General features: G+C 34.4%; 1 protein-coding gene across 1 annotated transcript; it reads left to right on the top strand.

Moving 5' to 3' along the window:
- Positions 1 to 227: 227 nt before the first annotated feature.
- Positions 228 to 3,378, top strand: LOC124926993 (histone-lysine N-methyltransferase ASHR3). Its single transcript, XM_047467328.1, has 11 exons — positions 228 to 687; positions 993 to 1,139; positions 1,247 to 1,411; positions 1,809 to 1,835; positions 1,909 to 2,026; positions 2,105 to 2,201; positions 2,279 to 2,372; positions 2,448 to 2,526; positions 2,616 to 2,787; positions 2,853 to 2,933; positions 3,006 to 3,378. Exons 1-11 carry the CDS (start codon positions 310 to 312, stop codon positions 3,187 to 3,189), a joined length of 1,542 nt encoding a protein of 513 aa, XP_047323284.1. The 5' UTR covers positions 228 to 309; the 3' UTR covers positions 3,190 to 3,378.
- Positions 3,379 to 17,609: the final 14,231 nt, after the last annotated feature.

Genomic DNA, 17,609 nt, shown 5'->3' with positions numbered 1-17,609 from the left:
TCTTTCATCACTTCAAATTCTCCAGTCTTATTATTTAATTTAATTTAATTTATCTTTATCCTAAATAATCATTTTAAAATCAAAAAATTTAAAACTAGTGTTTTTGTCTATTGGAATTTTCGCGGCTTATTTTTCCTCCTAAATAAATTTAGGTTCCCGCTCAAACCAAACCAGACCAAGAAGCTTTCAGACACAAACAAATCTGATATTCTTTCTTTCACATAATTTTTTTTTCATTTTAGTTCACTAGATTCATCATCTACTACCGCTCCGGATCGGATTCCATACTTAACTTATTGCGCTTCAACGATGCCTGATCTGGCAAATCTGCTGAATTCTTCTTCTCCAGATCTTTCTACTTCTCACCACTGTATAAAGCCTTTCAGTAGCCGCCGACGCGAATCGGACAGTTCCCTTTTGCCTAATTCAGCTGGAGATGGAGAAGGACCTGATTACCGTGTCTGCAATGGGAACCAGAGCTTACAGCTTTCCGTGGAGAAAAAAGAGGAAACTTCAAATGGAATTAGGGTTTATCGGCGGAGGCTGGGTTTGGGTGCGCGAAACAAGATTTCAATTGTAAATAAGAAACTTGATGCTTATGTGCAGACATGGGTTTCAAGGAGGATAGGATTGGGTATTCCTAAACACAGATGCTTCTTACCATTCCTTTCGGGCGCCCCAACATTAGTAAGTTCTAATTACCCTTCTCTTACTATATCCTCATTCATTTCTTCTTTCAAAACGCATCCCAGTTGTGAACTAGACTTGCTTTTTTTAGTTTTAGATTTTAGGGATTAAACAGTAGTAAACAAACTTAGACTTAGACATAAGATGCTGGAAGATACTATCTGAAAATCTTGTAAAATTGTATACAAAGGAACAACTCAATCAAAGGATGCAAATGAAAGATAAGCCATAACAGGGAGATCATGGGACTGCTTTGGTAGGTTATCAAATATGATCACTTTTACAGTTTTCAATTTATTGTGCAGCATGTTTGTCGACTTTGTGACAATCTAATTTACCCTGGAGAGCAAACATTATGTTCTGTCAAGAGTTGTAAAACAGTTTTCCACTCAAGGTGTGCAGTGACAAAGCTTGGGTTATCTTCATCAAGGAAATTCAAGTGCCCCCAACATGTAATATAATTCACCTAGTACCTTTATTATTAAATGTTTTGCTTTAGTTTGGAAATCCATTATTTCTTCGATGAAAATGTATTTGTGTTGCTATTATTGCTGCGCAGACATGTTTCCTGTGCAAAAGGAAACCCGATTGGCATTGTGTTAAGTGTACTTTAGCATCACACAAAGAATGTGCTCCATTTCCAGAACATGTCATCCATTTGAAAGATCAACCGGGGCAAGCTATTTGTTGGAGACATCATATTGATCATCAAGTGGGGAAGAATGTCAATCTCTCAATTCTTTCTCATATTTCATTTTATTTTATTCAAATTATTTTTTTGCATCTTCCTAGCATATAGACCTTTTTGTCTTTAATTTGTCTTTTTGTTTCCTGTTGATGTTACATGAAATTGCATCTTATTAACGCCCCATTTGGAAACATTCTGTTTTTATATTTGGATTCATTTCCAGGATAAAAAATGTATATTTGTTTCTGTCTTGGACTAAGTATAGTTTGCAAATGATTCTGTACCTGGAAATGCATCCATCCAAATGTGGCCATGTATTATTTCATCTTTAATGTCTGGTGCTACGTTTTTTTTATTAATTTTCCTATTTGGTTGGCTTTTCTCCATTTATGCAATTTATTGGCAGGACTGACATATCTTATTGAATTAGCAGCACACTAAGGCACAGACTGAAATAGAGGTCAGACTTGTATAATTTTTCTTTTTTTTAAGATTAGAAAGTGTGAAACTTACTATGGATTTATAAAATGCAGAGGGTGTTTGGATGCTTGCCTCTACCCCATTGTGAGCAAGACTTCCATTTTGATATTTCCTTGAAAGAAGTAACAGTGGAGAAGCATGAGCCCCCTCATTATGTCCACATCAGACGCAGTATCCTAATCGCATTTAAAATCATTGAAAGACATAGCAAGAAACCTTTTATATCACTGTCTTTGACTGAATGATTAGATATCTATCTTACTAAGAAAAAACGTCCGGTAGTTGATGATGACATTGGATGCATGAATTGCACTTCTACAGGTTGCACTGTTAATTGTGAATGCAAGTAGGTTGTTACGTTTCTACACAAAACTCAATTCAAGATTTCACCACTTTTAGCTAAATTTCTTATATGCATTATAGAGTTCAATATATAAGCTGCTCAAAGGCTTGTCGATGCTCAGAGAACTGCAACAACAGACCATTTCAGAAAGAAAGGAAGGTCAAAGTGGTCAAGGTAATCTATCTACTATAATATAGTAGTAGTTAAAGAAAGACTAATCTTGTAAATGCATTGTTTTAACTTTTCCAGACAGAAAATTGTGGATGGGGAGTAAATGCAGCTGAATCCATCAAGAAAGGTGACTTTGTCATTGAGTACATAGGGGAAGGTCTGCTTAATTTCTTTTTGTTTTTTTTACCAAGTGAAGTAAACTAGAATTCAGTTTTATTAACTAAACTGGGGTGGTTCTTGTTTCAGTTATTGATGATGCCATGTGCGAACAAAGGCTGTGGGACATGAAATATGCCGGTGTTAAGAATTTCTACATGTGTGAAATTAGTAAAGACTTCACAATTGATGCAACTTTCAAGGGCAATGCCTCCCGATTTATAAACCATAGCTGTGATCCAAATTGTAGCATGGAAAAATGGTTAGTATGGAAACTCTAATTGTGCAATTACTAGAAACAACATTGACTGGTTTTCTTCATTGAAGGCAAGCTGATGGAGAAACGCGCATTGGTGTCTTTGCTGCTCAGGCTATTCAATCTGGTGCCCCGCTGACATATGATTATAGGTACATTTTTATAACTTGGGCTGTGTTTCAATTATCCCCGGATCAATCTCATAATCTAGTTTTTGGTTGTAGATTTGTACAATTTGGTTCTGAGGTTGAGTGCCATTGTGGAGCTTCAAAGTGTCAAGGATATCTTGGCTCAAAAAAGAAGGTTGGTAATGGAGGTGGCAGTGGTAGCGGTAGCGGTAGTGGTGGTAATATTGATATTTGCTGGGGTTTGAAGCGCAAGAGAACTTCACCATGCATATCAATGTAACAGATATATTTCTTCTAGTTAATAAACAAAGGGAAAATCTCACCTCATCATAATATTGTTGTTTACATTTTTTACCCATTTTCTTTCAACTTAATTCCGAGCACATTTGCTTACTATTAATCCTGTAAGGGTATTGCTAACTTTGTTGTAATTCATATTTTTCTCTCTTCAATAAAAGAACATCTTTGGTACATTTAATTTTGAGAATTAGAATTGAATTTCTCTTTAGTTTATTTAGGTGTTATGGTAACAGTTGTGTCACTTGTAAAGGGGTTTTATTGATATACTTCATTTAAATGCAGAACTTTTTTTTATATATAAATAAAATAAACTTTAGATTTTCTCTATAAATAAATTTGATATACAAATTTCTCAACACTATATATAATTATTTTTTTTAAATTATATATTTTATAATTTTTTATTTGATTATATGTTTATTACATTTATGTAATTTTTGTAACTAAATAAAAATTAAAAATAAATATTTTTTTATATACTTATATTTTATGTGTTCGAGTTAAAATGTAAAAACTAATTATTTATTTGATTATATATTTATAAATATATAAATATTAATTAAAAAAATATATACAATATGAAATTTATATATAAATATATTTTTAATTGATATATAACTATATAATAAATATATAAATTTTTGTGTGTAAAAGATATATAATTATATAGTTTAAATTGTTTAACAATAATTAATGAAAGTTTAATTAGATATTTATAAATATATAAAATTAAATTTAGTTATTTTTTTATAAATATTTATGTTTAAAAAATAACGTAATAAATGTACTAATCTATATATATATATAATAATGCTTAATTTTTAAAGTGTCTAGATTGTCGGGTCGAGAGCTGTGGTTAATTTGGATATATATGTGAGAGTAAATGAATACTTGGGATAAAATTAAAAATGTTATAGTTAATTTTTAAAGTGTCTGGATTGCGGTATGGTTTAAACTTGTAACCTAACAAAACAAGTACAACCCACAATCCGACTAGGCTAATAACACTTTATATTTTAAATTCAACACCAAATTTGATGAACGCGGTGGTTCATCAATAGTTTTTAATCCGTCATAATTCTCTTTGACTCTGCGCTATAGATTTCACTATTATAAGTGAGCAATAATGGGACTTTGCGCTATAGATTTCACTATTATTAGTGAGCAATAATGGAAGAATTTTGTCATATTTATACAGATATGTGACATAATTCATATGGATATAGTAAGTCTCTTTTGGGCTACTTTAATGATAGTCTTTACATTTTCGACTCTAGAGGTCAAACTAATTGAGTTGAGTAATTAAATTGTATTAATTGTTTTAGAGATCGTTCTGTAATATGAGAGTAAATAGATACTTTAATCGGATCGTGGGTTGACCCGCCCATAAACTTAAAATGGTTAAAAATAAAATTAAAAAATTTATCTGTAATATTTTTTTCACGTTTTTTATATTATTACTCGTGCAAATGCAAATAATACATGCTAGTACTAATTAAAAATATACCAGACTATAAATGAATAAAAATATAAATGATATATAAATTTTGAATTAGGATCTATATAATGATATATGGAAACAATTTAACTAACTATACTATTTGATTTTTATATTTAAAATAAATCAAATTATTTTATAAATATACTATGAGTCTTCGATATTTTGTATTAAATTAATGTTAAAAATTAGTTTAAATTATTAAATATATGTTCATAAGATTGTATTTAATAATATATTGTTTAAAAATTTGATTGTTTTATTATTCATTTTAATTTATAAGAATTTTGGAGATATTTTTTTAGATTTTTGTAACGTTAATGTATAATAGCTAAAATCATGTGCCTTCAAACCCTTCCTTTTGAACTATCAGGGATCACAACTAGGGGTGCAAATGAGTTGAACTGTTCGTGAGCTGATCGTGAGTCACTCAGTTAAAGTTTGATTCGAATTCGGTCAAAATCGAATTTAAGTCGAGTTTGAGCCAACTCATTTAAGATTCGAGCCGAATTCGAGCTTAGGTAAGACTCGCTTGATGGCTCGTCGAACTTTTTCGAACCCAATCATATATTTTTTTTAATCCAAATTTTAAACATACCCATAAGACTATGTAATACTTATAAGGAAATAAATAAATTTGACATTAATTTAATTACGGAAACATAATTTTTTTAAATTAAACCAAAATATAATTATAATATAATATTTTTTAATATATGCAATCTCAATATATTATATTTTATAAGATATAAAAATATTTTTATTTCACTATAAAGTATTTATCAAGATATAACAAAATAATATTTATAAATTAAAAAGTATAAATTATATAATACTTATAAGGAAATAAATAGATTTGATATTAATTTTGTTAGAATTGAATACAACAATATAAGAGGGGTGGAATAATGTTGTACTATATTTCACTTTAAATTCAATTTTAAATCTGTTAAGGACTTAAAATCTATTTCTATTCTTTAACAAATCTTAGCAAGCTCTTGAACGGTTTCAAGTACGGAAAATGTTTGCGGGATTTGAAGCGGTAGATATAACGATGACTGAAATAGTAAACATACAACACAAAATTTTATGGATATTCGGAGATAAAACTCATACGTCACCATTTCTTCTATTTCCGGAAGGATTCCACTAGAAGACTTTGATTTGTATAACATCTACACAAACCCACTCAGATCACAGGTCTTAATAAATGTATGTCTAAACTTCTAGCTATCACACTCTCTTGTTGAACAGACAACGTTCTGTTCAACTTACACAAATCAACTATTTATATAATAATATAAATGATTATCTCTCAATGTATATCGTAACGTGTATGCTTGACGTATTCGCTTCCGAAGAAAAAGCTAGAGCAAGAGTAATAAAGAGATTCAAGAACGGAGAGAACAAGAGAGATTCGTCGTTGTCCTTTGATGCCCTTTTTATATTTTCTGCATGGAAACGGTCGAATCTATTTTGTTGACACGTGGAAGCGGTACATTCGTCGTGCGTCTGGCGTACGGGGTAGTGCGTCTGGGAATCGAATATTCGTTAGTGCATGTCATATGGGATAGTGCGCATGGGAATTGAATATTCGTTAGTACGTGGTAGTGCGCATGCGAATGGAAGATAGTATGTTTTGTCGTATTAAGATGACATGGAATTTGGATCGAGCTCTACTGATGATCATCTTTGTTGATGAGCTACCATGTTGATAGCGTACTCAGCTGTTGGCGCAACACATCTATTGCCGCAACACTACTGTTGGCAACCCAGATGTTGCCGCAACACTGCCGTTGACAAATTAACTATTGGCTACTCGACTATTAGCGCAACAAAGTTGTTGGCGCAACACTGCTATTGGCTACTCGGTTATTAGCGCAAACAGTTGTTGGCACAACACTACTGTTGGCTACTCGGATATTAGCGCAACAGAACTATTGGCGCAACACAGTTGTTGGCATAACACTATTATTGGCTACTCGACTATTAGCGCAACACATCAGTTAGCGCACCTCATCTGATGGGCTACTCATCTATTAGCGAATAATGTTAACTCTACTGATAGCGCATCTCTGCTGATAGCGCATCTCTACTGATAGCGCAACTCATCTGATGGGTTACTCAGCTGTTAGAAAATGATGTCATCTCTACTGATATCACATCTCTACTGATATCGCAACTCACCTGTTAACGCAACCCTATTGACGTCAGCTCAACTGTTTGAGTAACTCTGTTGCCAACGAGTCTTCAGCTTTACCTGCGCATTCACACAATACTGAACTTAGTTTTATTTATTCTTCAAAGTCATCATCAAAACTATGTGTGTTCATTTAAATTATTCTAAGTTCATTTTAATCAATTAAAACTTTTTTCTTAATTCAACCTAATTAACGATTTCCCTTTTAATCTTAATTCCCCCCTTTTCCCTTTTTAACTTAATCTAACAATTTCCCCATTTTTTATGATGTTAAAACTAAGTTATGAGAGCAGAGAACTAAAGATAAATTTATATAAATATAGATATAAATAAATAAAATATTCAGAATATAGATATCCCCTCTTTTTAATTCTTCAATTCTTCGTAGCTTGAGCCTTCAGCTGACTTCTTTTCTTTGCTACCATCCTCTTCCCGGTTTCCCCTTCACTACTCTTCCCGCTCGACTACTTTTCCCTTTTTAATATCAGTAACTCCCAGTCGATTATCCCATGCTTGCTTAAGGAAGTCTGTTACTTCGGCAATCTAAATTCCGATAGTATCAATCTTCGGAGAGAGCTCTCTATTGTAACCGGTGATGGTATTGGTCAAAACACTTTTGAGTCTAGTCATTGATTCTTTATTAATAGTGACCTCAATGCTACTATTTGTGACCTGGATAAGGATTTTGTTCTGAGTGGATGTCGATGCAGTCGAGGCAACTGATGCTCGCTCCTTTAGAGATTCAATTTCTCCAAGGATAGTGGAAATACTCTATTGTATGGTAACAAAAGAGTCTTGGATAAAACTGCGGAGATCCACCGTTCCTGGAGATGAGTCCTCTGCTGAGTGGGGGGTTGATTGAAGATGAGGGGAGACGACTGATATCATCTGTAGAGGAATAACTTTTTCACTTCCCACAATGGTTACCACATTGTCAAGAGCTGGATCAGGTCCTTTGGAAGATGGGGAGGATTGAGGAGACAACACCTGATTCAGCGTTGGTGATGTGAATTCGAACTGCTCATCCTCTGCATAACTGTCTTCGAATATCTCATTTATTACTGTAGAGTGATTCGAAACATCTGGGGAAGAATGCTGCTCGGTAGTAGGAGAGGTGTGTTGTTCTGCAGCCGAGGAGAGTTGTTACTCAGCAGCGAAGCTGATTAGCACTACATTCATAGGAGCTGACTCTGGTGTATGATTTGAGTCGAGCATATTCTACAAAGGAGAAGCGCATGATACATTGATTGGATCTCATTGTAGCTCAACATCCTTAGAGGACCTAGTGCCATGTAAGATTGTTGAGGCCCCTAATTTGATTGAAAATAGGGTTTGTTGCAACTTTTTGTTTACTCTGGCATCCAGCCATGCAGTTTTCTCCAATGACTTGTAGTTTTCCATTCTCTGTTGAAAGATTGTGTACATGGCACCTCCTCTATCATTAATTTCAACAAACTCTCTTCTTCTAAGAGCTTCCTGTATATTGTTAGTGCAGGTCCACTTTATGATAGATTTCTCTTGAACTATCAAGGCTTTAATCTTAAGGTTAGGATCGACACTTGGCAGGAATTCAGAGAACCTTCTGTGAAGCCTCTTATTTCTCCTCAACCTCCTCCATAATAAGATCAATGTAGAGTTGTTCTGGGAGGGAGCCTTGGGTTGAAAGACTGTAACCTCTTTTCCTTTACCTGCAACTTCGGTAGGTCGTGCAATAGTTTAAACAGGTTCGTTTAAATGATACATTTGGCAGCTAGAGCTCTTGCTATTATAGCTGCTGAAGAAATAACTGCTAATAGAGCAGCTTCTACAGGCAATGTTGTTGTTGGTCTTTCAACACGCTTAATAGCTGACTCTATAGCTGGTCTTTCAGCAAGACTATCAGCTGACACAACAACCAATGCTTCAATAAATCCTTCAATAGACGCTTCGACTATAACTAGTGTAGGAGTTACCTCAGGAATTACCTCTGATGCATGAGTTACCTCAAGAGTTGAGACATTGACTGAGGTGGGATGTATTTTCATCACAACATCAGAGCCTACTACTTCTACTGATATTGCGTCCTCTAACCTTGCCCTCTTTGCCTTAGAAGCACTCTCGACCGACTCTTCTGTTGAGAAAAAGGTTCGGCAGATAAAGCTGCCAACAGATTCCTCAACCACATGTATTCTTCTCTTCCTTGGTGTTAAACGCTTGAAGAAGATATATGAATGTCCGCTCGAATGCTGTGCGGATGTGTCAAGGCTGGAGTTTTGTACTCCTTTCATTTTGAGGATGTAGTTACTGACCGTTCTACTGGTCAGAATCCTATTAGGGTGGATATTCACTCCCTTCCCTAAGTTAACATTGAGGTGCTCAAGTAATCTGCTTATCTTCACAACAAATTCAACACGTTGCTTCTTTGGGAACGTCACCATGGTGATCAAGGTTGTGAATAGAACATTGGACTAGTTGATAGGCATTATTTTGGTGATGACCACCATTATTTTGAATCGGTCTTGTGTGTGCACATCGAAAGACCCCACCTTAGCGCGAAGGGATTTCGCAACAATGTCGTGAAGCATACTAAATTATGGCTTCATCAGCTTCTTCTTTCCGTGAGTCTGAATGAGATGATATACGTCTAAAAAACCATCTTCATCTCCTTGATTTCATATGCCAGGATCTTGTCGAATACGATGAGCCCTTTCGTCGGAAGCTCAAAATATTCGGCAAACATCTCTTCGGAAACATTAACCTTAGTGTCTTTCACCCAGCACTGGATGTTTTCCCCAACCATCTTTTCTATAGAGAAGAACTGGCATACCTCAAGTTCCTAGACATTGTCGGTTCCCCCGAGAAACTTCTTCAATTTGGACGCTTCTAGGGTTCATAACATCGCCACCATTTTAGGAAGCCCCATAACGTAGACAAATTCAAAATCTACATATAGAATATTCTGAGAGAAGGAAGCCATTGCAGATTCTTAGAGTTTTCAGATAATGAAGATAAAGAGATTTAGGGTTTCAAATCGCAAGCGGGAATATGAAATCGCAAGAGAGAGAATATGAATCGCCTTTTGAAACAGTGAGGCGTTTAAATATGCTGGTCATATATTTATATAACATGACAGTTCACGTGTCTTCATGTTATTGGAACACAATTTTTAAAATAAAAATTAAATTAAGGTATTTATTTTTAAAAATGTGACCGTTCGTTATCCAAAGAGAGATGAAACAACATCATATTGATAAGATCGAAACGCTGTTCCACTCGGCTGATGAGTAGTCGTCTAATACTCACCAAGACAACTTATTGATTGTGCTTTCCGCTTTCCTTGTATTTTAGTTGAGTATCACTACTATGCTGAAGGCGTGCTGCTGACGCACAACAACAGTTGAGTGTCGACAACAGACTTTGTCTATCAGCTTAGTGTCATTACTTTGCTGAAATTACAAGTTGCTTATGCACATCCTCGTCTGATGTATAGTGTCATCAATCGACTCTTCTTTCAGTATAGTTGGAGAAGTTGTTTCAACATGTCTGGCTTATCAGTTGATTATCGAATTTCCCCTAAATTTTCGCATACTACATTAATTTAGATCTAGAAGACCTAAAATATTTCTAAAGTTAGAAAATTTAGTCTCGGGTAGTGGCTTCGTGAAGATGATAGCCACTTGTTAATATGTGGGCACATATTCCAGCCGAATGTGCTTTTAAACAACTGATCTCAGATGAAGTGATGATGGATTTCCATATGCTTCGTCCTTGAGTGCAACACCAGATTATAAGTGATCGCGATAGCGCTGGTATTGTCATAAAAGATAGGAGACTCGTCTTCCTAAATGCCAAAGTCCCTCAGCTGTTGTTGAGTCCACAACAGATGAGTACGGAAACTGCTTGCAACAATATATTCTTCCTCTTCTGTTGACGTGGGAATAGACATCTGTTTCTTGATGAACCAAAAGATCAGGCGATCACCAAGGAGATTACACGTTCCACTGGTGCTTTTCCTGTCAATCTTACAGCCTACATAGTCTGCATCAGAGTAACTAATTAATTTGAAACTAAAATTCTTCGGATACCACAGTCCAACACATTGAGTTCCTTCAGATATTTCAAAATACGTTTAGCAGCTATGTAATGAAATTGTTTAGGATTAACCTAAAATCTTCCACACACGCTTGCAGCAAACAATATGTCTGGTTGGCTGACTATCAGATAGAGTAATGAGCCAATGATCCCTCGGTAAGCTGTGATATCAACATCTTGGTCGTCTTTATCTTTATCTAGCTTACTCGATGAGTTCATGGGAGTTGAGGCAACTGAACAGTTCTCCATACCGAATTTCTTCAATAATTCCTTAGTATACTTCGCTTGATTTATGAAGATTTCAGTTTCAAGTTTCCTAACTTGAAGTCCAAGGAAAAATGTCAGCTCACCCATCATGCTCATCTCAAATTTGTCATGCATCAACTTAGAAAACCTTTCACACAGTTTGGGGTTAGTTGACCCAAATATGATGTCATCCGCATAAATTTGTACAAGTAATATATGTGAATCTTTAACAAATCTGAAAAGTGTTTTATCTATTGTGCCAATAATAAAATCATGCTCAAATAATAATGTTAACATTGTGTCATACTAAGCTCTAGGAACTTGCTTAAGACCATATAAAGTTTTATCTAACTTGAAAAATGATGAGGTAGAGAATGATTTTGAAAACTAGGGGGTTGTTCAACATAAACATCTTATTAAGTATACCATTAAGAAAAACACTTTTATAACATCCATTTGATATACTTTAAATTTTTTGAAAGCATCATAAGCTAAGACAATTCTAATAGCTTATAATCTAGATACAGGGGAAATTGACTCCACGAAGTCAATTACTTCCTCCTATCTATATCCTTGAGCTACTAGCCTAGCTTTGTTTCTCATAACTATGTCATCTTCATTAAATTTGTTTCTAAAAACCTATCTAGTTCCAATAATATATTAATTATTTGTTCTTGAAATTAGATGTCATACTTTGTTTCTTTCAAATTGGTTTAGTTCTTCTTGCATTACATTGATCCAATCTGGATCATGCAATTCTTCATCTACTTTCTTATGTTTGATTTGAGAAATAAAAGCAGAGTTTGCAAATTCATTCATTAGTTGGGTTCTAGTCCTAAGAGGTGCAGATGTATTACCTATGATTAATTATGGTGGATGATTTATGTTTCATCTGAAGTTCGGTCCTATAGAATTAGTTGTTTGATCAGTTGTTCCAACAACATCCAGACTGTTAGTTGCCTGCTAACTTTTAGTCTGGTTGTCTAGTTGAACATCAACCGGGTCAGCTAGCTGATCAGACGAACTATTTTTATTGACCTAAACTTCATCATCACTATCAGATTGGAAATTAGATTCTTTCAATCTGTTAGACACTTCAATAATTTCATTAGAGTTATTTTTAACAAATTCATCAAATACAACATGAGTTGATTCTTCAACAGTTAGAGTTTGTTTATTGAAAACTCTATAGGCTTTGTTGACTGAAGAGTAACCTAGCATAATGTCAACATCTACTTTGGCATCAAAAGCAATCATATGAGTTTTGCCATTATTATGAATAAAACACTTATAGCCGAATATCCTAAAGTATGATATTTAAGAAACTTTTCCATAATGAATTTCATAAAGTGTTTTATTAAGTCGTTTATTAATCATTAATTTGTTTTGAGTATAACATGTTGTATTAATAGCTTCTGCCCAAAGTTTTTGAGATACACCGGAATTAGCTAGCATTGACCTAGTTGCTTCTTTTAGTGTTTTGTTCCTTCTTTCAGCAATACCATTTTGCTGTGGAGTTCTGGCACTAGACAACTCGTGTCTAACATCAGATTCCTGAAGGAAATAAGATAGATTCTTGTTTGTAAATTCAGTTCCTCTGTCACTTCTAATTTTTATAATGCTCAATGATTTTTTATTTTGTAGTCTTCTAAGAATTTTAATAAAATTAACACCAGTTTCATCCTTAGATACTAAAAATATTACCCAAGTAAACCTTGAGTAATCATCAATTATGATCAAAGTATATATCATTCCCCTTAAGCTCGTTACTGGAATTGGACCACATAAATCCATGTGAAGTAATTCCAAACACCTACCAAATTGAATATTTCCTTTGTTTTTAAAAGTTAATCTGACCTGTTTGCCCATTTGACAAGCTGGGCAGACCTTATCTTTATTAAATTTTAGTTTAGGAATACTAGTTACAAGATCTTTTGAACAGATGTTATTAATTGTTTTAAATTTTAGGTGATTGAGTCTTTTATGACATAACCAATTTTGATTATTTTTAGCAATCATGCATACAAGATCAGATGATTTATTCTTCCAGTTCATTTTATATGAATTTTCTACTCTACTTCCTGTCAGCAGAGTGTTCCCCTACTGATTTCTAACAAGACATGCATGTTTTTGAAAATCTATTGTATATCCATCATCACACATCTCACTTATACTAATTAAGTTGTAACATAGATTTTCTACCAACAACACATTATTAACAGTAAAGTTACCGTGGACAATCTTACCATTACCCATGGTTTTACTTTTACTATTATCATCGAAGGTGATTTTTGGTCATGTGTATTTAGTTATGTCTGATAACAGCTGGCTGTTGCCTGTTATGTGCCTTGAGCAGTCATTATCCAGATACCATACAGAGTCTTCCAAGCAACTGTCATGATTTACCTCCACATATATACATTGACAACTTTGGTATCCATATTCATTTGGGTCCCTTGGGGATCCATATTAGGGTTATTTTTATAGATCTCCAATTTTGCGTTGTTAATAATGTGTATGTTTTAGACTCGACAGATGTCTTCCTGCTTACTGATGATCCCTTGACTTTAGAAGATGATTTTTTATAAAAACATTCATAGTTTTCTGTCAGGTTTTTGGTTACCAGACCTGCTGGATGCCTTATTCTTGGGCTAAGCCAGCTTGACTTTTGGTCAGTTGGCTTAACATATTTAATTTCATCTTCCAAAGTCAAGTTATCACAACTTTGATTATTTCGAATGTTAGTTGAATTTCCCTTTACGAAACTTATGGGATTAAGTTTGCCTTTTACTGGGTTCAACTTGTTACTGGATTCAGTTGGATTTCCCCCAACAAATCCTAGACCAAATTTGTATCCTGCAAGCCTTTGCTGCATAATTAGCTTCTTAACAGCTTTTCCAGACTTTGTCCAAGAACTAACCACATAGTTTAATCATTGATTTTCAGCCGAAAAAGTTTGAATTATTTTTTGAGCTTCTCATTCTCAGCTGACATCTCATTTAGTTTGTTTTTCAAAACTTTTGGTTCATTGTTTTTATTTGAGAAGCTTGTGTTGTCAGATTTGTTTTTCAAGTTTGTTTCGTTAAAAAGATCTCACATGTTTTTGTACTCACCATGTCATTGAGTGCAGTGGTTAAGTCATCTCTTGTGAATTCGTCAGAAGTAAAGTCAAATACTTCATTGTCGTCTGCCATGAAGTATTTGACGATTTCATCCTGACTTTTGCTTAAGGAACTTTCATCGGAGTCTCTTTCAACTCATTTACTCTTGCTTTTCTCATCTATCAGAGTTTTTTGTTCCTTCCTATTCTTATTCTCGAAAGACTTTTTGTCATCCCTTTTGAGTTTTTTGCAATCAGCCTTGAAGTGACATGGTTTCACAATTAAAGCATCTTAAATTAGCATTAAAATTTTTTTTATAAGTTAGAATGATTCTTCCTCATGAATTTTCAAAACTTCTTGACAAATAGTGACATAGCGTCGTCGCTGATCTATTAAACAGACTTGACAGCTGTCAAAGCAAGTGGCTCTTCAGCAGTCACCAAAGCTTGAGTAGTGATGGAGGTGGATGGTCCCTCCTCATTTTAGAGTTTATCTCAAACTCGTAGGCCTTCAGATCAGCAAAGAGCATACGGCTCGATCTTGTTGAGGTCCTTAGATTCCTTCATGACCATCATTTTAATATCCCATTCTCTGGGCAAAGCTCTCATAGATTTGATAACAACTTCTCTATTTCGATATATTTTTCCCAGGGTTGAGATCTCAATGACTATGCTGCTGAATCTTTCATCGAATTCAGTCATAGTCTCACCCAGACGCATCTTGATGCTGTCGAACTTCTGTGTGGCAACCATCAACTTGTTTTCTTTTGTTTGGTCATTGCCTTCACAAAGTTAGTCAGCTTCTCCTAGATTTCTTTGGCAATGGAACATGAATTGATCTTGTTGAACATGTTCTTGTCCAAATTTTTGTAAAGAATGTTTTTGGCTACGTTGTCGAGGTTGACCTTCCTCTTGTCTTCAGCAGTTCATATGTATCTAGGTTTCTCCTTCATGTCAGGAGCACCATTTGTTGTAGTTATGGCTGTGCTAACCTTCAGTATATTCATAGGACCATCTATGATGACATACCACATATCATCATCTTGAGTCGCCAAGTGTGCTTGCATTCTGATCTTCCAGTCACCATAATCTTCCTTTAAGAACATTGGAATCTTGTTTAGATAAGACATACTTCGGATATCTGTAGAAGCTTAAGAATAGAAAACATCGCTCTAATACCACTTGTTAGGATCGAATACAATAATAGAAGGGGGGTTGAATATTGTTGTACTAAAATTTACTTTAAATTCGATTTAATCTTGTTAAGGACATAAAATCTATTTCTATTTTTTTTTAACAAATCTTAGCAAGCTCTTGAACAATTTCAAGTGCATAAAATGCTTGCGGGATTTGAAGCGGTGGATATGACGATGAATAAAACAGTAAACAGACAACATAAGATTTTATGGGTTCGGAGATAAAACTCCTACGTCACCCCTTCTTCTATTTCCAGAAGGATTCCACTAGACGACTTTGATTTGTATAGCCTCTACACAAACCTACTCAGATCATAGGTCTTAACAAATGTCTGTCTAAACTTATAGCTATCACACTCTCTTGTTGAACAAACAACTTACACAAATCAACTATTTATACAGTAATATAAATGATTATCTCTCAACGTATATCGTAACGTGTATGTTTGGCATATTCACTTGCGAAGAACAAGCTAGAGAAATAGTAATCAAGATATTCAAGAACAAAGAGAACCTGTGAGATTCGCCATTGTCCTTTGATGCCCTTTTTATATTTTCTGCATGGCAATGGTCGAACCTATTTTGTTAACATGTGGCAGCGGTACATTCGTCGCATGTCTGGTGTACGGGGTATTGCGCATGGGAATCAATTATTCGTTAGTGCATGGCGTACGAGATAGTGCGCCTAAGAATCAAATATTTGTTAGTATGTGGTTGTGCGCATGCGAATGGAATATAGTACGTTTTTTCGTATTAAGCTGACGTAGAATTTGGCCGATATCGAGCTTTACTGATGATCAGCTCTATTGATGAACTACCATGCTAATAACGTACTCAATTGGTGGCGCAATAAATCTGTTGTCGTAACATTGTTGTTGGCAACTCAGCTGTTGTCGCAACACTGCTATTGACAACTCAGTTGTTGGTTACTCGGATGTTGGCGCAACACAACTATTGGCGCAACAATGTTGTTGGCTACTCGGCTGTTAGCATAACATAGTTGTTGGCGCAACACTAATGTTGGCTACTCGGCTGTTAGAGCACCTCATCTGATGGGCTACTTTGGTGTTAACAAATGATGTCAGCTCTATTGATAGTACATTTTTGCTGATAGCGCAACTCATTTGATGGGCTACTCAACTGTTAGCGAATGATGTCATCTCTACTGATAACGCATCTCTACTGATATCGCAACTCATTTGTTAGCGCAGCCCCACTGACGTCAGCTCAACTGTTTGAGTAACTTTGCTGCCAGCGAGTGTTCATCTTTACCTGCGCATTCACATAATACTGAACTTAGTTTTATTTCTTCATTAAAGTCATCATCAAAACTACGTGTTCATTTTAATCATCCTAAGTTCATTTTAATCAATTAAAACGTTTTTCTTAATTCAACTTAATTAATAATTTCCCTTTTAATCTTAATTCCTCTTTTTTCTCTTTTTAACTTAATCTAACAAATTTAATTATAGAAACATAATCTTTTTAAATTAAATCAAAATATAATTATATTGAAATATTATTTAATATCCTCGTAGGGGTCCAGACCAATCTAAATATATTATATTTTATAAGATATAAAACTATTTTTATTTCACTATTTAATGTTTTATTTTTCAAAATAAACGTAATGGAGTCTAATTTGTTTTCAATTTCATCTCAAATAAAATACACGACTTGAAAGTATTCATCTTGAGAAGACTCTCAACTTCCATTTGTATCTCACTCTATCTTCTATACTTTGGTGATTTAGGTTTTTTAATATAAGAAATTAATATATAAATATATTTAAATTCGAGACTTTCGAGTCGAACTCGAGCCTAAGTTTATATGATCGCGCGAGCCGAGTTCTAACTTAATATTGAAAGCTCGAGCTGAACCAATAAAAAACAAGTCGAGCCGAACTCGAGCCAAACTCGAGCCAGGACTAGTTCGAGCTCGGCTCGACTCGTTTGCACCCCTAATCACAACTAACCTAATTTTAAGTAAAACCAAAAAAAAACATATACTAATATAAAAAAATCAACATTTCATAATAAAAATAAATCCCATAAAATTTAATACAAATAAAAATAGATAAATATTAATT

The sequence above is a fragment of the Impatiens glandulifera genome, chromosome 2 (genome assembly GCF_907164915.1).
Source record: "Impatiens glandulifera chromosome 2, dImpGla2.1, whole genome shotgun sequence".
Lineage (NCBI taxonomy): Eukaryota > Viridiplantae > Streptophyta > Magnoliopsida > Ericales > Balsaminaceae > Impatiens > Impatiens glandulifera.
The sequence above is the reverse complement of the archived record's forward strand: the minus strand, read 5'-3'. Positions and strand labels throughout refer to the sequence as shown.